The sequence below is a fragment of the Ischnura elegans genome, chromosome 12, assembly GCF_921293095.1.
Source record: "Ischnura elegans chromosome 12, ioIscEleg1.1, whole genome shotgun sequence".
NCBI classification, from domain to species: domain Eukaryota; kingdom Metazoa; phylum Arthropoda; class Insecta; order Odonata; family Coenagrionidae; genus Ischnura; species Ischnura elegans.
In genome coordinates, this window is record NC_060257.1 from 19406416 (window position 1) to 19430226 (window position 23811).

At 37.3% G+C, this 23811-nt stretch overlaps 1 protein-coding gene and 1 long non-coding RNA gene across 2 annotated transcripts in view; one reads left to right on the plus strand and one right to left on the minus strand.

Annotated features, from left to right (window-relative positions):
• LOC124169193 overlaps nt 1–23811 on the minus strand; it is a 69545-nt gene that overhangs the window by 11766 nt on the left and 33968 nt on the right. The window contains exons 15-20 of the mRNA XM_046547708.1: nt 22550–22772; nt 18821–19034; nt 17768–17931; nt 12440–12740; nt 10698–10821; nt 10365–10607 (exon numbers count right to left, since the gene is read on the minus strand). Coding sequence (XP_046403664.1) covers nt 10365–10607; nt 10698–10821; nt 12440–12740; nt 17768–17931; nt 18821–19034; nt 22550–22772 — 1269 coding nt within the window. The remainder of the gene's footprint in view (nt 1–10364; nt 10608–10697; nt 10822–12439; nt 12741–17767; nt 17932–18820; nt 19035–22549; nt 22773–23811) is intronic.
• Nucleotides 522–1905, plus strand: LOC124169197. The gene is made up of 2 exons (XR_006867051.1): nt 522–1607; nt 1722–1905. It is a non-coding gene; the product is annotated as an uncharacterized LOC124169197 (long non-coding RNA).

Below are 23811 nucleotides of genomic sequence, written 5' to 3' on the forward strand. Positions count from 1 at the left end.
AAGCGTCGCGACGGTTGCGCATAATTGATTATTACTTTATGGAATTAAAGGACAGAAAAGTTTTAGCGTGTATACAAATATTTATCAGGAATCAATTGTTAAATCGTAGTTCACATAAAAAGAAACTTACGTTAATTTTAATCATAATATTTTCTCTCGAACTAGTAAATTGGTTAAGAATAGCCTTTATAAACTTATAAATGTTGACTTGAGTCAAACCATATAATATTTTTATGTACTCTTTCGCGTTTATATTTACCTGCAAACTGTAATGAAGTAGACTCTACCCTCTAATTAGGACTAATTCGACAAATTACCAATGTTCTGTGCTGTGTCTCCAACTTGGACAAAGCAATTATTAAATGTTACGCCAAGCAGAGGGTCTTCACAAGAATAAAATGTTTGAACAAAAAAATGCAACAAGGAAGAGCAACTTTGGTAGTGCCACTAAAAAGATTAAAAAAATTGTTCAGTAAATCCTTTTACACAAATTCTTGAGTCTTATTATTAATACCCCAGTCAACACAGGAGTCGTGATGAGGTCATATAAGAGGTCGTACGTGAGACCTCTTTTAGACTCGACTCTAGGAGGTCTTAAAGAGGTCTTCACGGCTCATGCTGTGTGACTCTTGTTCGACTCGACTAGTAGTAGGTCTAAAGGTCTGGTTACACGGATATTTACACGTACAAGTTAATGTACGAGTGCATTTCCCAAATAATGAGGGTGAACTTGCCTCTGAACGTAAGACATTAAAAAAAATAGAGGACGTATAATGTCTTTGAGATATACTAAATTGAGGAGACATTTATAGACCAAAGATTGGACCAATGGATTATAAAGTACATTTTTTTCTTAATTCTCCACCATTCCAACGGTGTGGGTATATTTCTCCTGTATTCTTATTTCCCCTGTAACTTCGTAATTCCGCGCGGAATAAATTTAAAATGGCGGTATTGCGAAAATACGAACGGAAAGTTACACCATAGTTACACAATCGGCCCCCTTGTGGTAGACCACAGAAACGACACATTCAGTTGTTAGTTGGCGTGGGCGCGTGGGTTTCCTTGTGATTCGGTGTGTTTGTTTTGCGACTCGGCTTCTTGTATTATTTGACCTCTGCTTCGTTTGGACTTTGCTCTCCTGTTTTGACCTCCGCACCTGATTGAACTACCCTAACGGAACCTTTATTGACTTCGCGCGTAATTTGGACCTCTCTCTCCCGTTTTCGACCCTCGCACCGCTTTGGACATTCCGCTCAGTGAATCTATTTTGACCCTGCCTCCTTCGGACTTTCTTTGATTTTCACCCTGCCTGAATCGGACTATTGCATCGTTTTACTTGCCCGATTTTTCTGGGTCTGTTTTGACATTTGGTGGACTTGAGTGTCGTCGTAGGACGCGTGCGTGCCCGGACATCGTCTTGAAAGTAAAACTCATTGGAGGAGCAAGTGGAGATGCCCACCTGAGGAGGGTGTTGTCGACCCTCCTGACTAATGAGTTAGCATATCAACTGACGTGGACTGGTCCACAGCATGGGAGCAAGAAAGGAGGGTGCTCCCAAGATACCATGTCTTTAAGAACTACTAAGTTTGCAGATACATTGATTGGTATGAATAAGTTTTCCTCCTGAATGGTATTTAGGTGGCTTATGAAGTCTACTTAATCATTTCCTCAGCCTTATAGTTATTTTCTATCACCCTTATGATGAATATATTTTCCAGCTGCTGTAATGGAGTCCCATTGTTCAAGCAACATTGCCAGCTTGGAGAGAGTAGCCAAGCAGTGGCTGCAGCATGCAGGAGACCGTTTGAAGTATGCCGAAAAAAAAAATGTTCCTGCTGTTTAGTTGTTGATATTGTTCCCATTTCGTGTCCAATAAAAAATTGTTCATGCCTGTAAAGTGAATTATATGTCTACTTATGACTTCCCATGCTTCCTTCCATTAGTGGTTTAGTTGCCTTTATTGTCAGTTCGTTTTATAATTTCAGGTGATTTATTAACAGGATGAGGAATGCATTTGTTAATCCAGCCTCTGCCAGCTTAACATCTAGGTAATTGATACTATTTGCCAAGGAACCAAAACCTTGGGAGATTGGTTGATGGCTGTCTACTTTTTTAACTGGAAACTTTTCTCTAAATGGTTATTTCTATTGAGTAGGTCAATGTTTTGGTATTTTTATACCTCTCCCTAGTGTGTTTGAATGTGTAGCTACTCTATTTCCTTTTTAATAACAAAGAAGATTGGTTTCTTTCACTGCTTTTTTCCAGTAATATTCATGGTCAGTAAGTTTTAGAACAACGGAATTACTATATTATTAACAGACGGTACTGTGGTCTCCCGGGGGTTATACCCACACAGCACATCGTTGCCAGAGGACGTCCGCTGCGCGTCCGTCGCGTCCTCTCAGTGTCCGCGGATTTTCAGGACAGCCAGAGGACATCCGCCGGCTGTCCTGGCCATCCGTCCGCACACTGTCCTATCTTGGATGTCCAGCGGACGTCCAGCTAGTGTCCCATTATGCAGGGTTTCGGAGTTTTGGTTTCCTCTTAAAACACTCACCTCCTCAAGGAGGAACTCCGAGAGAAAGTCTCGAGATCCTCCTCCGAGTAGGGAGTATAGGAGAAGGGAGAAAGAAAAAAAACTCTCTCTCGTTTCTGAAGCCAGAATACTTCCTCCCGATCGAGGAAGAGGAAATTTTTCGTGGAGGAAGAGTTATTTTGAGGATTATTTTAGGTAACCAAGTGTAATCCTCTTGTTGGAGTGTGGACTCTGGGAGGAAATTATAAACTATTTAACGAAAAAAAAAATTTGACATTTTTACCGCTTCTATAGTTTAAGAACAACAAATGTACGCTATTTTTAAGTTTTACATTGTTTATAACAATTAATTAAGTTTAAACAAAGTTAGCAACAATTTAAGTAACATTTACGAGCGTTAAAAATTTCTACATGCCTTACGGGTTAAACAACAACAATTGAACGAACTTATGACTCTCTACATTATTTATAACAATTTTTAAAGTTTTAACAAATTTAGCAACAATTTTAGCAATTTTCAACAAATTTAAAATTTCCGCATGTTGTACGGTTGAGAAGCGTTGGATGAACAATAAACCCGTACTCTTTCATGATTATAAAAATTACTTAAATTTAGCAACTTTTACAAAAATTAACAACAGGAATAATGGAATTTATCGATTTTTACTGAAATTTTATATTATGTACCAATGTCCTGCCGACGTCGCGTAGCCGTCTCGGGGACATTCCATTCCTGCAGGTTAAATGAACTCTTTCAACTTATTGATTAATTAATATTTACTCTCTAGGGATTAAAAAATCTCAGAGGCGATTGATTGGAAAGTATTTTAATGAAACATAACGCTTTAAATTCATTTTAATTTTTAATGGTAAGAATTCTCCTAAAATTATCACGGCATCGATGGCCTCATTCCCAGATTAGACATTGTAATTGTCCAATTTAAGGATAGGCAATAGAAGGTAAGTACTGCCGTACCTTTACTTTATATTGAAATTCTAGATTTTTTGGTGGCGAACGAATTTTGAATCTACCGCTACTCCGCGATACAGATTTTCCCATGGTTCTCCACATTCCTCCGTTCCTCCTTTCCAACAGAGGAACCGGAATGGAACACCGGAGACAGCATGGTGGTTTGGCGGTTACAAAGATGCAGCTACATGTATTCCAAGTAAGTTTGATGTGACATCCAAATAATTTTTTCTTGGCGTTCACTGTCGGCAGTATAGTGTTTCCGCATGCTCCTTATATTTCTTATAACTCAGCCTGTAACATCTCGAGGAAAAATATGGCTCTGCTTGGAACAACATGACCGTCTCGGTAAAACCGTTACTTGGCAACTAAAGGTAGCGTCTTTTTCCGTTGTTCATGGTGAAATTTTCGCTTTTGTTCCTTGTTTACATGATATAATTTAAAGTGGAAGTTCTTGTACTATAGTCTCTGTACGCGAGAACGTATAGGAAATAATGTAAGTGCTAGCGTATAAAATAGAACCTGTTGTTTTGATAACGTAGGCTACGGCTGAATTTGTTGTTCGAACGGTCCGTTTGGTTCCGTTCCTAAATCAAATCAAGTAGGGTTCTTGGCAATAAATATAACTAGGAATTGACCCACATCTCGTGATATTAAAATATATATATATATAACTAGGAATTGTACTTACGTGTAACCGGGGGATTTTGCAACACGCATATATGATTAATAGGTTTCACGTAAATTATTAATTCTTTGAAATCGGAGTACACCGTGTGATTTCTTTTGATATGTATATTCACGCACGCATCGAAAAAGAACATTAATGTTATGATAGGATGTTAGAGCGTAGGTTTCCGCGGCGATGGTTTGATCTCTGCATTTCTCCAGGGTTTTCTTCCGCGTCAGATTGTTGGTTGACAACAGTTTCGCTGGCTATCCTGCCAGCGTCTTCAGGTCGAAGGGTTATGATAGGATATGGCGATTAAGGTTATGATAGGATAACCACCAATGTTTAGCCTTTTTACAAAAAGTTTTTATACTCTTTATCTGTTTGATGGAACTAGGTTAATAATTAAAGATTTTAGGTCCTAAATAAATAAATGATCTATTATGTCAGTAAAGATAAGGCTTAGGGATTAAAAAATTACAATGCCGACGTAACTTTTATAGCGTTTAATATATTTTTTCTGCCCAACTTTGCTAACCTACTAAATTATAAACTAATTTAACTACAAACTAAGTAACTGTGCTATTAGTCATCCATGCATTTAATTTAGTGGAAACTATAGGACGACTGTAAGAAACTTGGGATGAATCTAAACAAGGTCTAATTATAAGTGATATATTGTGTAAACAAACCTTACGGCTATTTAATACATGGTTCATTTAATTAATAGTTACATGGTTCATTTATTTGCTCAAACTGCTGCATGAAATCTTATACCCAGAAAATAGAACTTGTGCATCTTTTCGTACAGCCATCGGTACACATTTTGGTGTAGAGTATTGTGAACCTGATATATTTACCTGGAGGCATTTACTGACTATAGCTTTCATGTAGTGGAGTTGAATAAAAATACCTTATCTGTATTTTATTTAGTTCCTATTTCTATTTATAAGTTTGTATGTCTCTCTTCTTATAATTGTCTGTATACTTATTTGTCTTCATTCTTTACAGATGTTGCTCTGAACCAGGACGATACAGCCACCAATTCTAGTGTGGAAGTTACAGTGAAGAGTTGGCTGGAACATGCTAAAGCAAGGCATGAGAGAGAGGTGTAAGTATTCGTTTGATTATTATATAGGTTTGGGCAAGGAGGAATAATTTTGGTCTGGATACTTTTTTCGCAAGTTGCTCCTGTTAAGGGAGCTCATATAAAGTAAATTTAAATAATTATTGAACATCTTGTAATACAAGGTTCACCCTTCCATGCTAAAGGTAGAGAAAATAGTATTGTTATGTATTATTTTCAGATGTAGATTCCACTACCAAGTAATTCAAACATTTGAAAACAATTTTTGTTCTGCATATGGGAGGTATAATTACCAAAAACATGGTTGAAAAGGATCTCATGCTCTATAAAAGTTCGATGTATAACACCTGTAGAACTTAAGAATGGGATAACTTATTCAACAGGGATGGTAGTTGCACAGTACTACAGAAGCTACTATTTTCTAGTAGCTCTAGCTAACTAAGATGTTTTGAAGTAGGTGTTGTTGTAGGAGCTATAGAAATTTCAGTAGCTCACAGCAGGCTTTACCTGCTATTCACCTGTTATGTCTCTGTCGAAATGTGAATATTGCCAGTGAGCTAGGTTTTCACTTTTGCCTCGATACCAGACTACATTAGAAGATCTATTTTAATTATTAAGATTGGAAGAATTCGGAGATCTAAATCATGGAATGGCCTTAACTACAGCAAGTTTTTGCTAGTTTTTCAAAGTTTCTATTTTTTAAAGTTGCATCTCGGCCAATGCAGCTAAGTGGTTTGTGTGCCAAATCAGTGTGGCTGTTTTCACACTAATCCCAAGAGATCTAGTCCACTTAAACTTCCTCCTTTAAATTTTCTAGTTTCCTTTACTCCTATATCATATTCAGCTCCTCTGCATTAGTCTTCCTTAGCTCCAGCTTATGTAACACAATTCACTCTAGTGTAGTCATAATCTTCAAGCAGAGACCAATTGTTCAGAAATATTATCCTCCATTTGAATGCTTTTTCCAATATCTTTTTCGAGACCTCTACTTAGCTGTCTGGCAAGGATGGATCAAAGAATTTTTTTCTAGATGGTGCACCAGGGTCTAACAGGCAAACAGTCTTCTCATATTTGGGATTAAAATCTAGTTCAACAATTGTTCTATGAAAAATGTTCTTAATCATAATGTATACATTACTAACATATTAATATTTTTACTCAACATCTTTTCTTATTTAAGAACAAGAAAAAGTTAAAGAAAAGTTTGTAAAATGTATTCAGCCTCTAATGGACAGGTTTCCTAATTTTGAAACCTTAAGAATGTTAAACACGTGACTAATAAGACTATAGCGTCCTGTCTTATGTAATCTGCTTGTTACGTACAAGATACAATTTCTTGCTACAATGAAATGTTTATATACTTCATTATTACAGGAGCAGTGCAGGAGAGCATGACCGCTGAAAAAGATGTGGAGGTTGCCATCCAAAACTGGCTAAGGCACGCCAAGGAGCGGTTGCAGGGGAAGAAGAAAATTTAATAATATGTATGTAGTTTCTTGCATTGTATTATTTTAAGAAGCCAAATAAATATTGTGCATGGAATTGATGCCTTATTTATTTAAATTCTTGTCTGGACCTATTATTTATTTGTATCGAACAAAATGCAATCCTAACCTAAACGTGTCCTCAAGGTGTCCAGAGCGGACAATTTCAGGTCGTCCATAGGCCACCTTTTTTACTGACATGCGGACTTGCAGCGGACATCATTTTGTATGAATTCGGCTGTCCGTAGGATGTCCATAGGCCACTTGGCGGACAATCACCGGATGTCCGAAAGGTGTCCGTGTGCTGTGTGGGTATAGGCAACCCGGAGTATTATGAATCGATTTTAGCGCCATCTTTCGGTATAATTAAGCGATGATAGATCGTAGTTCTACCATCAATCAACAGATGGCGCCCCCTTCGCAGCTACGGTCTTATAGGAGTCTTACGGGACCTCATGCAGGAGGTCTTTAGGAGTCTTACGTGACATCCTTCATGACTCTTGTATGATTGCATAAGACCTCATAAAGACCTCCTCATGAGGCATTTGAGACCGTGTCATAAGACTCATACAAATTTGTATGAGCTCTTTAAGACTTCACATAGGACTCATGTGTGTTGACTGGGACCCTCTTCAAAATGAACCTTGACGGTGGAGCTAAATTTCTACAACAGACTTGTGATTGACCAAATAGCTGATATGCATTATTCTAAGTTTTTGTTTCAGCAATTATCACTGAAAATTATCGAATTTGTTTCCTGCAGTGCTTTTTGGTGCCATGAAGCAATTTTCTTTTAGGTTTTTTGACCAAAGGCTACAGTGGAAACTTTCTGTGGGATTTAAGATAGAGAAGAGTCCTCTGATTCGAAGGCTGTTCTCCACTCTCCAATCAACTTTTGTGCTGTTTTGATAACGGCAATTGTTGGTGGTTCATTTTCCATTTCTAGAAATTATTTTACCGGGCAATTCTTATTTCTCTCAGCATAATATTGAAGTTAGTTCCGTTTCATCTGTATGATTTTTTGCTTAACGTATGATCACTTTGAATCCCTATTACGAATGATTTGAAAATGGTAATAACGGTAAATTTACAACTCTTTTCACTCTATATGCTTATTTTTTTCTTCCAATTGAAGTAAAGGATTTCAATGTTCTCTTGCATAATTTTATTTATCTTATATATTTTCAAAGCCCGGCGAGGAATGAAAACGAGCATAATTTCTTTTTAAAAAGTGGCGGAACTGTAATTTTTTGAGGCAACTAATTCGTTTTTTGCGTATTTTCCTACCAGCCATATTAATCTAACAAGGGGAGACCACGAAAGTTGCTCCGCCTTTTTCAATGCCGTATTTTTTATGGCCTTCGGAATGGTGAACACATCCCTGAACTAGTAGTGGTTCCGTTGAATGGGCCTTAGTTTGGCTGTAATTAATTAATTTTCATGCGGTACTTTTCACAAGCCGCGTATAGTTTCATGATATTGCCCCATCTTCAGGAGGGTCATGTGGGGTAGTGGTTAGCGTTTCCGGCTACCACCCGGGGGACCAGGGTTCAAGGCTCCATTCTGGCTTCATATTTTCTTGTCTCCATTGTGATCATATGGCGTCAACTTTTTCATTAATTTTAATTGCGACAAGCATAGACATGAGACTATTTTTTTATCACCATAATGGCGTTAGGTCTTTAAGCAGTGTCATTTCAATCACGGAGATACGACGACTGCACTAGCAAGGGTTGGTGTGCGCCAAAATGTTAATTTTTTCATTGCTTATACTGATCAACTTCCACATTAAAAATGGAAACCACTATTGCTAGAGCACATGCCATTAAAGGCTCGCGGCGACCAACAACATGCGTACAGACATAATTAATACGAACAAAAAACGATTATAAAATGCCATATTTCTCGAACACTTGTAATTCACTTTACTCCAAAGGGAGTTTACTTACACAGTACCTATGTGCTAAAAGAACCATTCCGAAATATAATTTCCATTAATAAATAGGATGAAATAAAAGTTTATGACCCTGGACCGAACGTGGTGGCGTGTAAAATACGTCAATCTTCGAAAGCCAAGGATTTCAACATCGTACGTACATTCTGGGCTAGAATGGTCTCGTGTATTCCTACAATGTACTTTGACTGTCTATATTGCGAGTTTTCAAAGTTCGAGGCATTGTAGCTAATTTTTTTTAGATCATCAAGAGGAACCCGTCACACGTGGCGTATAAATTACGCCGGGCGACCGGCCGTATACCACCTCTGTACCTTTATATCTGTATCACCTATAAATGTACAAGATTTTACTAATTTCTAAAAATAAAGATTAATTTTTAACAAAAATCGAGTATTATCATATATGCACATAACATGGGCAAAGTACGTCATTCGCCCGGTTGTGAAGAAATAACAGTCGCGCCCGCTAGAGGGTTAAAAGCAACAATTACACCAAATGTGTCTTGTGCTCGCCGCTTCCCAAAATCTTCCGTAGCCCTTCCAATATAATAACAAGATATGCACCAACAAATGTCATCTCTTCCGAAAAAAGCCGCTGTTTTAGCCCCCCGTTAATCTCTCGTTATGTTTTTGAGTAGAAAGTGGAGCCTTCACTGCTCCGCGTTGAAAATGACACTGCTTAAATACCTAAACGTCATTATGGTGATAAAAAATAGTCTCATGTCTATGCTTGTCGCAATTAAAATTAATGAAAAAGTTGACGCCGTATGATCATAATGGAGACTAGAAAATATAAAGCCAGAACCGAGCCTTGAACCCTGGTCCCCCGGGTGGCTGCCGAAAACACTAACCACTACCCCACCTGACCCTCCTGATGATGGGGCGATATCATGAAACTATACGTGGCTTGTGAAAAGTACCGCATGAAAATTAATTAATTACAGCCAAACTAAGGCCCATTCAACGGAACCACTACTAGTTCAGGGATGTGTTCACCATTCCGAAGGCCATAAAAAATACGGCATTGAAAAAGGCGGAGCAACTTTCGTGGTCTCCCCTTGTAAGTTTAAATTATATTGCGGAAGTAGCAAGGAAAACAGTGTTTTGAGAGTTACAGGTAGGAAGTGTGGACACGGAATTAACTCGCACACCTTTCATCACTTCATCAGGAAATTATAGCGTCTGAATACACGAATTTATCTTTTTTAAATCTTAACATCATTATTTTCATAAATTGGCATTCAATTTAAAATTCGGCTTATGGTGTTCGATAGAGGGTAACTTCAAGAACTAGCTGCGGTAAGCAGTTACGCCCGCGGAAAGGCTAGAATTTGAAATGGCGCTGGAAGTTGGGTCTACAGTGATGTCAAGCCAATGGGAGCCCGAGTCGCGAATGAGGCAACCTTTACTCTAAGAACCTTGATCAAGTATCACCTTCATCTATCAATTTAATAAATATTTATTTTAATTAACAACAATGTTTTGACGGTTATCATGCTTTATTGCATGCATCATGTCATAAAGGTTGCAGTTCAATGACCTTGATGATGACATTAGTGTGGAAACTATGGTCGTGGTTAATAAATTGCCAGTGTGGAACATAATAAGTTTTGTAATTGATGGAATCATTCAAACTTTCACCAAAGAAACAAACTAACCTTGAGCCTTTCACTGTAGTTATCACTGTCACCAAATTTCACTTTAATGAAGTAATGTGAGGCATCCTCTGACATCTGGTAGTTTAGTGAGTAGTCGTAGGCAGGAGTCACCTCTCCAATGGATGTTTCTTTCAATACTGATCCTTTAACATAGTACCTTTCTGGTAATGTGAATTCAGACGTAATCCTTTCTTTCTCTTTGCCTTTTGAATCATCCGGAATAAACTGAGCATTGATGACAACCTAAGTAAGGCAGCAGAAGGTTAAATAAAATTGATAAAACAATTAAACTTGCATAATGCATAGAATAATAATTTTTGAGTCTTTTCTTACCCCCTTAGTATTCCCTGTAGGCACAGCCTTGAGAACAAAACCACATCTTCCAGATATTGGGAAATAGGCGAGATAATCATAGAATCTCAGAGGATATATCACGTTAAGATATTCATCAGAAAATCTGCAAAAGGAAAAGTTAGCAACAGAATTATTTATAGGGAAATGGATTCTACAGTTCTACTATCATAATGATGTCTTATCAATTATGTGTACGTAAATACAACTCTACCGCCGTGTGCTTCATGCATTCACTGCATTAATAACTGACCATTTACATGTAGTCGCGCACAAAGTCACTACCAGGGCCAGATCAAAGGGGGACCCAGGCCCTCGGCCACCCACCAACCATGTGCCTTCTGCCAATTTAGAGGTAAATCACACAAATTCGGAAAAACATTAAAAAACCATGTATGATGGTGTAACATAATGTAAACAAGCCACCATGTTGTTTGTAAATAATTTAAAACTAACAATGGTAGTGAGGGATGGGGAGATTGTTATGAACGGAAAAGCGGGAGTCGTGTATGGAGAGAAGGAGGAGGTAGACGTGTTATAAAGAAAGATCGGGAGAAAGACTAAAGTAGCGGTGTATTGAGAGAGCGGAGGAAGAAATACGGCAGAATTCAAGATCGGCAGGGAGAAGAAGAGAACGCAGAGATAAGGAGGCGCCTACGAGAGGAGAAGAGAACGGGAGGAAGAGATACCGCAGAACTCAAGATCCACACTGGTGCACTTCATGGCGGTGGTTCAGTGAGTGGTAGTACGGATAATATAAATGGGATTGTGATAGTAATGGTGGCTTTGTGATGTTGTTTTTTTGTTCCCAAGTTTCAAAATATAGAGCTTGTTTTTGAATTGTACTGAAATTATTTGCTAAGTTAGTAGTGGATATTTAAAAACGTTACAAGGGGATAAAAAGTGAAACTGGGTTGTTATTTGGGTAACATGTAGTTGTCAACATTGACATTAATAAAAGTTAACGCTGCAGATAAAAACACTTCATCAGTTGGCATTGTTAATGTAGCTCTGATCAAAACTAGTGGCACCTCCAGGCCTCCTATCAAAATTGGTCATCCACATCCGAAATCTGGCCCGGGTCACTATGATAGAAACTTTTGATAAATCTGCTGCAAAACAAAAACATTTGACTTGACAGCAGTTTGATCTTATGAATGCCAAATGGAAAGGCTACCGGTTGCATCACCTTATTTACACATAGACAGCCAAAAATTGGAGCAGATTAAGGCAAAATTATAGAAAAAAGTTAACAAAGAACAGTGGGTCTGGAAATACATGATCCACTTTTCACAGAATATTTTTGCATACAATCTAAATTACAAACAAGCAGCATTTCCACCAAGTTTTATCAAAATTGATGATGAACCTATTTTCTGCCAAGAATTAGCGCATAAAAAGTTATTAATAGCAATGTACACGAGAAAATTTATGTATTTTTAGGCATCACTTGTAAGTATGTACTATGAAATTCCCACATCAAAAAATTTCAATTGGGTTCTATCGATCAACCAAGCATATGAGATCTACAGCAACTGACACTGCTCCTACCTGTCTTGCTTTAAGGGTTACAGGAATGTTCAAGCCACTACAAAGTCAGGGATGTAGCCATAGGGAGAAGATGAAAATGCATAAAACTTATTGTGCAGGGATGTATTGTTAACTTACAGCATAAGTAATGGAAATGTCACAACACAGATTATAAATTAAAAAGTTGCACTTACTTTTCAGAAACATGCTGAGAGCTTTCATCCGTTAGTAACTGCACTAAATATTCCATGTAAAACTGAATATTCGAGATATCACAATCAAAATATCTGAAAATCAAGTTCACTCCAACATTTTCTAGTTCAAAATTTGCAGACTCAAGTTTTTGATGGTGCCTATTGCCCATTACTGGAACATGGGAATCACATGTTTCACAAGAAGCTAGAAGAGCCTTAGGAACTCTATCTTCACTGGATAGCAATGCTTCAACAAAAACATTACTTCCAGCATGTACGGCAAAACCAAGGACAGACTCATCTGAAATACATAATAATAATTCATGAATTTTATTCCATGCTAAAAATTCAACAACCAAAAAAATATTCTTTTAGAAAAAATGAGCTATCAACCTTTTCACTACCTATGTTATCCTAATGCATTGTGTTTGCAATATCAGCAATTTTAAATGTATTTTTCATGAAATCTTGATGCAAATGGATTGCCCTATTCTCTGTAAGATTTTCGTGTTAGGACAACAAATAATTCAAAGATCATTGGCTATGAATCATTTGAGCAGGCAAAGGTATAAAAATATGATACTAACGATATTCCAGGAAGATGGGAATTTTAAATCATCTATAAGAACAGATGGGTCATTTTGAAAAATTAATTCTTTTGTCTTCTGATCAGGGGTGCCGAGTTGCAGAAAAAATTGGGGGGCCAAAACCGGGGACCTTGCCCCGGTAAATTTTATAAGTAGTGAATTTTAAGTTTTTCAAACACTTTATAAGAGTCATATGATCTACATTAGCACCCTGATCACTCGAATCTCGATATCTGTACACTCCGAGGAAATTTGACTAGCCTGACATATTTTTTCCTCACATCTGTAACGAATTTTTGGGGGGGCTCGGGCCCCCTCAGGCCCCATGGAGTCGGCGCCACAGCTTCTGATAATAATAATAATTTTATTTCTGTTAGGCTACAAATGTAACATAGAAATCGTCATATAGTGGACAAACAACACATGAGATAAAAACATAAAAGACAGATGACATATATACATGTTATGGCTTGCAAGGTGTCGAGTTCTTTTTGTTAACATATTTTTTACACAAGTCGTAGTACTCATCTAGTGAATAAATTGAATTGAATTGATAGGAAGTTTTACTTTCCAAACCGTGAGTTTTTTTTGACACATGGCATCATAAAAACTTAACACGTTCCCTGCCGTGGGCTTTTAGACGAATTCGCCCTTAATGCTGATGTGTTGTTCTTTTCTCTTTCCTTTAAATACTTGGATCCTTTCCATTTGAGTTTTTGTGTACATTCCGCTATGCATGCTGTGTTGGTAATGTCATATAAGCAGCACCGAAGTAGCTGTGACCGATGGTGTGCTCTGAGCAGCCAAAAGAAAGGCTAACCCAGATAGCACAAAGTAAGAGAGTTAACCATTTCTTATGGTTTTCTTGCGGTAAAAATTGATAAGCAGCTTATCACAAGCTAAGGGGCTTACATAAGGCAAGGGTAATATGTTAGGGAAGAATAGGTAAGGAATGCCATCAAATATCCTCAGGCAACGTAAGTCGCTTCTGTTGGAGCGCCAAAGGTGGCTGAACGGCGTACTACACTTGCTACGCGACTCATCCCGACATGAATTTAAAGGCTACTGGTGAAATTAAGCGAGTCTTTATAAGGGCTTAGCACCTGATAACAGATTTTCGTGTGAATAGAAAAAAAATTAATAACTGCAAGCGACCGGCTAGTGAAGATATAAAGCATAATACAAGTACTTTACCCTTGCGGCATAAAGAAAAAAAATAACACCATGGAGACTCGAACGCACGACCTATGTATCCGGCACACTGTACTTTAACCACTACAACACGGCAGCTGTTAAAAGATGAAAGTGTAGGTACCACTTTAAAATCCAATTACGTAGAAAAACTTGTCTGGTATGTGCATGAAAAACCGAAATTATTCAAGGTCCACACAATTTAACATTTATGAAGTTTAATTTATGGCTTAATAACCCGATGGCTACACTACGTATATTAGAGATTCCTTCCGGCATTTTTATATTATTCTACTTCGCTATTCTTGTGAAATTATGTGTTTTTCTTACGACCGTCGTTTCGCCATCAGTTCATACATTGAATGATTTTCAAATTATGGCAGTATGACGTTATTTATACTCATATTATAGAGGTGCCAAGAATGGAAAATTTTTTTTATACATAAATCTCTTAATGAATGCTCAAAAACAATGAAATCTAAACAACACCTACGGAAGTGCTGAAAGTTTGGCATCCATTTTGTCATTACTCTAGGTGTTTGTCGGCCAGGCCATAAGAAACCCATTACTTGATAAGCGCCTAAGGAAAGGAGTGACCCATTGGACAATAGTGGCATTTATTTATTGGAATGCAATGAATGCACTGCAGCGTATATCGGACAAACGGGCCGCACTTTCCGAAAGAGAGCGGAGGAACACAAGAGGAGTTTTCGGACTTGTAACCTCTCCCAATCCCACTTTGCTAAGCACTTGTTGGAGGAGAACCACAACAGTGATTTCATGCCAAAAATTCTACACAGGGAGGAAAAAGGCAGAAGAATGAACAAGCTAGAAGAGTTGGAGATTAGAAGACTCATCAAGAAACGTCCCCTTCTTAATGATATCCTTTCCCCCCTCCTAATAGCCTCCCTGAACCTCACGGAAAAACCAACAACCCATAATCCTTCCCCTTCCCCCACTCCCACGGACACCCCCGTCATTACCTTAGTCACCAAAAACCTTCCGTTACTCCCGACCAACGGTCTTCCACACCCCACCCCTCTCCAACTCTCACCACCCTCCCACAACGCCCAATCACACACCTCAGATTTCCCAGCCATCCCTTCCACCTACCTTCTTCCTCCCGATACCACATGATATATAAGGATGTTTGTTTCTTTGTAGCCTTTGTACCTGATGATGACGCCGCTGCGTCGAAACTAGTAGTACCACAAAAATAAATTGGTGGATTTATACATAGTTTGTTCGCTTTTATTTATTATCTTTTATCTATCTTAAGCAATATTCAAGTGATGCATAAAAATAGGATAGGACGGTGAAAATTGCAAATACACCCATAAATCGTATAGTGCAAGGGATGCGTTCCTTGGGGTCTTTGCGCTACACGAATTTGCATTATACGAGAGCATTTTAACATTGTGAAGATAGGGATGCGTTACTGGTAGCATAGGTGTTGGGTATCTGATTTCCTCTAAACCACATATATTCCCATAAATAGCCTTAGAATACCTTATTTATATAAATTTGATAGTTTAAAATATCTTTAAAGATAGTAGGCACGCATTCAAAGACTTTTACTCATGTTAAAAAGAATTGTATGTGCTTTTGAAATTCCCTCCTGTCGTGCGGGTGGGCTAAAATCTGCTATCTCAGGGGTTCGTAATGCATTGCCAGCAGTTGACGATTTTTCAAACCAGTCTAAAAACAACTATTGTGTCACCCAGGCCCTTTTGTCGCTCATCAAAATGACAGGCAAATGCTACTTTGAATGCCATTTCATAGCTAGCAGAATTTACGAATGATAAATCATTTTAATTTGAAGTCCTCCGAGGCATTAGCAGCTATGATCATGGATACAGAAAAGTGGTTTGCACAAATGCTTCAAAACCACTTCTCGACGTTGGAAACTATGCTGTCAGGCACCACGCCACGTTGTCTCGTCTCACACAAGTTGCCCGGGTTGCAACTGCTGCCGGACGTGTATCGGTGATCACAGAGTGCAGTCGTGCACTGCGAGGCTTGGAAAACACAAATACACACGATTGCTTCCGTTTTACGAATGGGATTCTGGCGGAAATGATAAGTGCGGTGTATCCTAGCATTAATGCAGTAATTCCGATGATTTTGTGTCCAATTTTATTTTTTTATTAAGATCGCGGAAAAAATTGAGCGAGAGTTAAAATCATACACGGATTATCCGCTAACCGGATAAACTGCAGCAGGATAATCGGGAGTCTGCTGTATAAAGTAAGAGTATAGGACGTCAATAGAAAGAATGATGCTATGAGGTTTAAGGAATAGGAAATAAGATGTAAGGTTTACGTTACTGCAAAATGAGATGTTCATTGACAAGGTAAAAACACCTCATGACCAGGAAGTTAAATAACATTCTCTTAAATGCACTGTGTCTCTCCTATTTTGTTTTATATTGGGTGGTAAATTATTATAAAGTTTTATGCACACATTTCTAGGACTCTTTATATGTTTAGTTGAGCAGGATAACACCTCATGCATATCATATTTCAGCCTTGTATCATGAGTATGGATTTCATTATTCTTATGGATGGATTATAATGGATTTCATTATGTTCATTCGCACTCAAGACCATTCCTTTGGCCATCCCGCATGTTGTACCAAGCCCAACTGCAAGTCTCAATCTAATCCCCTCCCTTGTCTGCGAGGCTTGGAATATAGGTACACGGTGTTCCCGTAAATGCAGCTAGCACGTGATTTCTTCCGTTTTACGAAGGGGATTCTAACGGAAATAATGAGCCCGGTGTATCCTAGCATTAATGTCGTAATTCCGATGAGTTTGCATCCGATTTTTTTTATTAGGATCGTGGAAAAAATTGAGCGAGAGTGAAAATCATGCACGGATAATCCACAACCTGGATAAACTGCAGCCGGATAATCTAGAGTCTGCCGTATATGATATGCCATATTTGTCATATCATCTACCATAGCTAAAAAATTCAATTCTTGGACCTAAAAATAACTCGTTTCTTATACAAACAATAACCTAATGTTAATTTATACAAGGTTTAAAATTTTTTAAAAAGATTGGGACATGCCACAAGCAATCCTCAAAGCAGCTGACTTTTACCATGTACCAAAAAGGCTGCAAATGCTGTTGCTTATTCATTGCTGTCTTCAGTTATTGCAAATAACTGTCTAAGATATTACGGTGAATAGCATAAAGACATATCTCAACCTCATAAGACACATGATGAAAGAAATATCTACTCAAGCATTTGCATATGCAAATTTTTGATGTTGGTAACATGAATATGAGACCACCAGTCAAGGTCATTGTGACATAAAGACTTCCTAAATCCAGCAGAGAAGGTTTAGCCTTGCTTTTAAAACTTTGTGGTTGGATGATATGTCATTGCATGCACAGGTGGTATCCAATTTCGACTGGTCTGTGTACACAGGGATGAGTTGAGTAGTTTTTCAGTGAAATAATGGGGGAATATTGGCAAGGATTTATTCAATAGAGGAATAAGAGATAATACTACATTCTGAAGAAAGAAACTTTCAAATCCTCACCTAATCCACTCATGACAATCTGTGCCTTCTTTTGGAGTATATCCAAGGTGGCTTGGTAATTCATAGGCAAGTGCAGAAGAGTAGTATGCAATCTGGAAACACCATGCCATAATTGTCCAATAGGATTATAAACAGCTAAAAATGCCCCACCATTTCTCCAGTACCTAGAAAAATAAAAGCAATCTATTAAGAGGCCACAAAATATTTCCAAGACGATCATAAGAGATGCAACTTAAAATGATAATGGTTGAACTTAGATAATAATAATAATAATTTATTCACTGAAGGCAATACAATTGCAGTTTCGTCAAGTGGAATACATTACATAAAGCATAAAAACACAAACAAATGATGGCAATAGAACACAGTATGTACACAAATGACAATCAAAGATATATCAGGACAATATTTAAATCGGTGGTAAAGGCATAATACATATAAATAATATAGTTACCCTTACTCATTTAAGTTTTTCCTTACATAGAGCATAAAATTCATCAATAGAATACAAAGGTTTTTTTATTAAAATTTTTTTGAGCTCAATTTTGAATTTATACAAATTGCTGATTTTCTTAATATTTTGAGGGAGTGAATTGTGGAGTTTGGCTCCTTTGTGGCATGGACCCTCAGTATTTAGTGTGGTAGATCTAGTTTTGATGTGGATATCTAGGTTTGACCTGGTATGATGCTGGTGAATGTTGCAGTTTAACTCATATAAATTCATGTTATTTTTAACAAACAAGATGAGTTCAAAAATATACAAGGAGGGTAGGGGCATTATACTGGCCTTACTAAAATAAGGTCTACAGGACTCTCTATTTTAGCCTAGCATATCTTCTTCTTAGGGTTCTAGCGAGAAATTATTAAGACAAATTAATAAAGGGTATTACCAAAGAAAACAATCTTACATCTATGTACAATGCTTACATATTTTTTAACCCCCACACATTTTTTTTACATTATTTAAGTAGAACTATTTCATAACGATAAAAAATGTACACTGTTAAAATAAATATAATCATTGGAGTGCATCCTAAGTAGAATCAGACTTACTTCATGTCAATTTGAACCTTCCTTGAGAGCTTTGCATCAACTACATCCACTGTAAAATTTCCTTGTAAGGAGAACATGAAAGGTATTGGTATCCTGAGGGCCATTGGAACTCCCAAATCTGTCGGTCCAGTTATCTCATTGATCAATGGAAACATGAGGCGTTGATAATTGATGTGGAAGGCACTTCCAAACCCAGCACCTACTGACTTCAAGGCTAAAGAAAAGAAAAGCATTGTGTACATTCAAAATTACCTAAGATACCAACTTTTCTATGAGGCTTACGCATCACAGTAACCGAAATAATAAGTAAGATAAAGGTAAAATAATGATTCCATCAAGGACCAAGGCTCAAAATATTTCTTATCAATCTGATGTGTTTAAATCAATACCCTGGAACTCTATTACTATTATTTTAAATTTGCTTAAAATGGGATAATATTCAGTACTGCTACCTAAGCTTTGCACAAGGGTGGTCTGGTCAGGTCGGCTTATTGGCAATTACTGAGAGCCCCGAGCTTAGGGAGCCCCCCATTACGCTTGCATATATCGTGAAGAATATATGAAAGGTGTAAAAAAACTGAAATTACTTGAATCAATTTTTTTTGCAATTATTAAACTCTATGCTTTCATTAATTACTGTGTTTGCAACATACTCAGTATAAACAGATAATAAGAAAAAGGCATCAGAAGATATAAGAGAACCTGATGAAATTTTGAGAGGGTCATTCGAAAAGGTTATATAAGAGGTTTTTTTAGATTTCATAGCAGTTTCAAGGAACAAATTCACTAAATAGATGATACAACCATAACACATTATTACATTTTATAAGCTGTGAAATTCTCTTTCCATAGTATTTTTTCTTATGAAATTGGTATTTTTGAATCAATTTTTATCTAGTTTTCAAGAGCCAGAATAGTGTCAAAATCCTTGTCCGGGCATGCAATTTCCTTAAATTTTCCGGGACATTAAAGAATCTCGAAGTAAGGAGGGCCCCATTATGAGCTCCAGCCGAGGGCCCCCAAGCACCCCAGACTGTCTCGGCCCTTTAAGTTTGAAATTTTTCGAAAAATCAGGCAGCTAAATAGACCAAGAAAGAAACAAATGCCTGTGGATACTAAGACATAGTAACTAAAGACTTACAGGCACAAACCAATAGGGTGGTTTCCTATTATTTTTTATTTGTCTAAATCGAAAGATTATTACTCCTGGAGTACGTATTTCACGCTTTTAGATTTTTAAATGACGATATATCTATTTTTCCCGATTAAATGAAAAGTGAAAATTTTCAAGCGCGCGAAAACGCGATGGGTAAGTATGAATGCCGGGAAAACTCCGTGTGACTTCGTTCTGGTTCCCGCTGCTGCAAGTGAGGTGTCCTTGGGGCGAGGCTCTGAGCGCTCTCATGTGCCCAATACCTCAAGAATTATGGGAAAAATTTAAACACAATTTTTTATTTATTTTACAGTGACTAGGTCACTTGCTTCATAATTATAGTATTGCTTTCTTCTTTGTACGTAACTCGTGTATTATTTTTCATTATTTGTTTTTTTTTACGTATTCATTCGTTTAATTATTCGTATTATATTATATTCATTAATTGTTTTTCTCTATGGCAATATCCTATGTCATACTTGTTTAATCAACAAGATAATAAATTATTAATATTATATTATAACACTAGATTTACAGGGGGGAAGCAGGGGCGTACCCAGGATCAAAATTAGGGGGGTGCAACCCATGGTTGTTCAAGTAGTAGCATTTTAGCCCAGAAAATATTAATGAAAACTAAATTTTTAGAAAATTATTACAACGCTTAATTAGTTTTTAAAATTATTTGTTTGGAAAAATAATGATTTTTATTTCAGTTCCATTTCTTACACTAATATTATTTTTCTTCAAAAGAAATTTGTTTAAAAGTTTTAATATGAACTAACTTTCTTTTCGCTTCTAGGGGGGAGTACAGTTGTCCACAATCAAAATATGTAATCCTACAATATTCTTGGTCAAGCATCATACTCCTTACACTGTTTTCAAATGCTCTTTCTTACAAAGTTGGTGGTTTCTGGCGATACTTTGTGGAATTTGCTTAACATTTTGGAGGAAAAAAAATGAAACTTTGTTTTTCCACAGAATAAAATTCTGTTGAAAAACAAAGTTTCATTTTTTTCATCAAAAAACTCTATCTTACACGTAAATGTTGAAGGAAGAAAACTTTCATTGGCAAATTATTAATAGGTTTGACCAAGATTCAAATCTCGAGATTGGGTTCAAATTAAGCTAGGGAGTATTTGAACAACCACTCACCGGCTAAAGACATTAAATGTCCTTAAAAATAAGTAAGTCAAATTTTTTCCAGCACACACCATGAGTACAATAGGTATACTTGGCCTCAAATCTAGGAAACTGTCGTTTTCTTCCTATGGTGTTAATATCTTTTAACCAGAGCACTTTCCCGCTCACAAAGTCACTAGCTCAAGCTCAGTAATTCCTTTTAATAGAAAGCTAATATCGAGTAAAGTTGGTCGTTATAGTTAAATCCCCCCCTCATTCACAATGAAAATGGTATCCTGCTTACCATCTTGAGACTTGGCTGAGGTCAAACGTTTAAACCCTCACAATGAAAAGGAACAGTAAATACTGCAGCCTTAGTTTAGCCGTTTCAACACAGGTGTCCAGCAGTATTTGACTGAGTATAGCTCACGGCCAACTCACATGTTTAGTGCCAATCGAAACACATCATAAATCAAGGGGGATTATTTAATTCCGACTGGACTGCTGCTACAGTGGGTGAAAAAAATCTGAGTGCAAAAGGCTAAAGATGCTCAGATATTTGATTTTCATGGATGAATTATTTGAGGAAGAAGAGGGCCCCTGAACTCTTGTTTGATGGGAGATTTTAAATTAAAGAAAGGTCCATGCAATACACATCTACTATATTTGCATTGTTAAGACTAAAACATATGATACATAAACCCTTAATCCCATATTCTTAGGTTCTCAAGAGTTAACATGGTTTGTAAGCTTTACATGTTTAACACTAGAAGGACGGCAGGGGTCATTTGACCAATTTTCAGAATTCAAATTTTTTCATCGCAGAAAAACGGTTCAAAGACATACTTGATTGGCAGGAGTGCGATGCAAACAATCAATTTTTGATGATCAGATTGATAGATTTTCAAAATGCAGTCAGAGCGGTCACTTTTGGGAAGTTAGGCACCCCGCTTGTAGGGTCGAAGAGAGGGGCCAACGAAGGTGAGCTTGTCGAAGAAAGGGTCCCGGATTAACAACCCTCGGAGGGTGTACCACGCCCATCCTGGAAGTACCTGCTCCATGGCCCCACAAATGCATTTTAACTTTTTCGCTGCATTTGAGGAGGTTTTCGGAGATTGAACAGCAGTGAAAGGGTTAATTCAACACATAAGTCAGTCTGAATCACCAGCCAATACTTGAGCTTTTGAGATCAAATTTGTGTACAGGACCAACAATAGTGAATCTGCTGCGCTGGTCCACTACCTATACTGGATGGTGTATATTAAATCCACTAATTACTCCAAAATACTATCATACTTCCTGCTTAAACCAGATGAAGAAACTGACACAAAAAGTCTTGAATAACCAATGAAATCATCATTGCACTTTGTACATAGACTATAATACCACTGCATTACCATATAGTAATATTAGTACATAGACATATGAAAAAGGTGAAAATTGATTCTTTTACTCACTGGAAAACATCTCGTGATAGTTGGTTTCATTATAGTAATGAGTCATAATTGCCCGGCCTTGAAATTGGACTATCAGCTCCACATGAACTGGCTCATCTTTCTCACTGGGTTCATTAATATTGAAGGATGACAATAGCTGCTGCAGCTTTCCAAGTTTATCCTGACCTTCAAATGTCTGCAACTCTAGATTTGGGCTCCTTATTCCACGGATTTTTACATAAATCTAATAATGAGAATAACAGATTGGAAATGATAAAAGCGAAAAAAAAAATCTCCATGGTGAGTTCATTCAGCTGCTTTTGTAGGAATAAAAGACTTATTACAGCTAAACATTAGCATGGACACTTAGGAACAAGGACGAGAGAAGCCTGGAGGCATTCAAGATGTGGATGCAGAGAAAATGAAGTGGATGGAGAGGAAGAGAAATGACAAAGTGCTGGACATGGTGGGTGAGGAGAGGTAGCTTTTAGATGAGATACGGAGGAGACGGAAGGTGTGGATGGAGCGAGTACCGAATGGGGACGGGATGTTGACAAAAGTTTTAAGAGAGACGAATGTTAGGTAAACAAGGGAGAGGAAGGAAGAGAATAGGATTTTTAGATAGAATTAGAGACAGTAGGCCTTAACGTGAATTGAAGAGGGAAGTGCTTGAAGGAAGGGGAGGCTCCCAGAATGCTTCTTAAGTACTCCACAGAAACCTACCTTAATCCATAGTGCTTTAATAGTAATAGTTAAATAACTATGAAACCAATCAGCGACAATCTGCAATGCACATCTACGATCACCAAACACGTACATTTACCTTCATCATTGCATTACATTATACTTTTGAGTAGTAAATGAGAAGTCTCTCCTCACTAACAACATTTAGCACCAACATTCTACTCTTGAAGATTCGAATCATATTTAAGAAAGGTAATAACATTTTATTTCGCATAATGCGACCAATTCATGATAAAACAATTAAGGCATGAACAGTGACCACTTCATGTCAATAAACGTCTAAAATTTACGTAAATCAAGCACCAATTTATCAACCAGAATTAAGAGCAAATTCCTATGTCGTGAGAACAAGAAGAGGTTAAATGAATTCAAGCTGTTCTGTGATGGCGCTACAAATACTGTTAAGTAGTAAAGAGATTTATATCACCATTTTCTTTGCTTGGTGATGTTCTTAATCTCTCTCATCTTATTACACACAATGTTGGTTAGTAATAAAAATATTTAAGTTAGTTGTTCAAAGTGAAGAAGTCTCCCCGGGG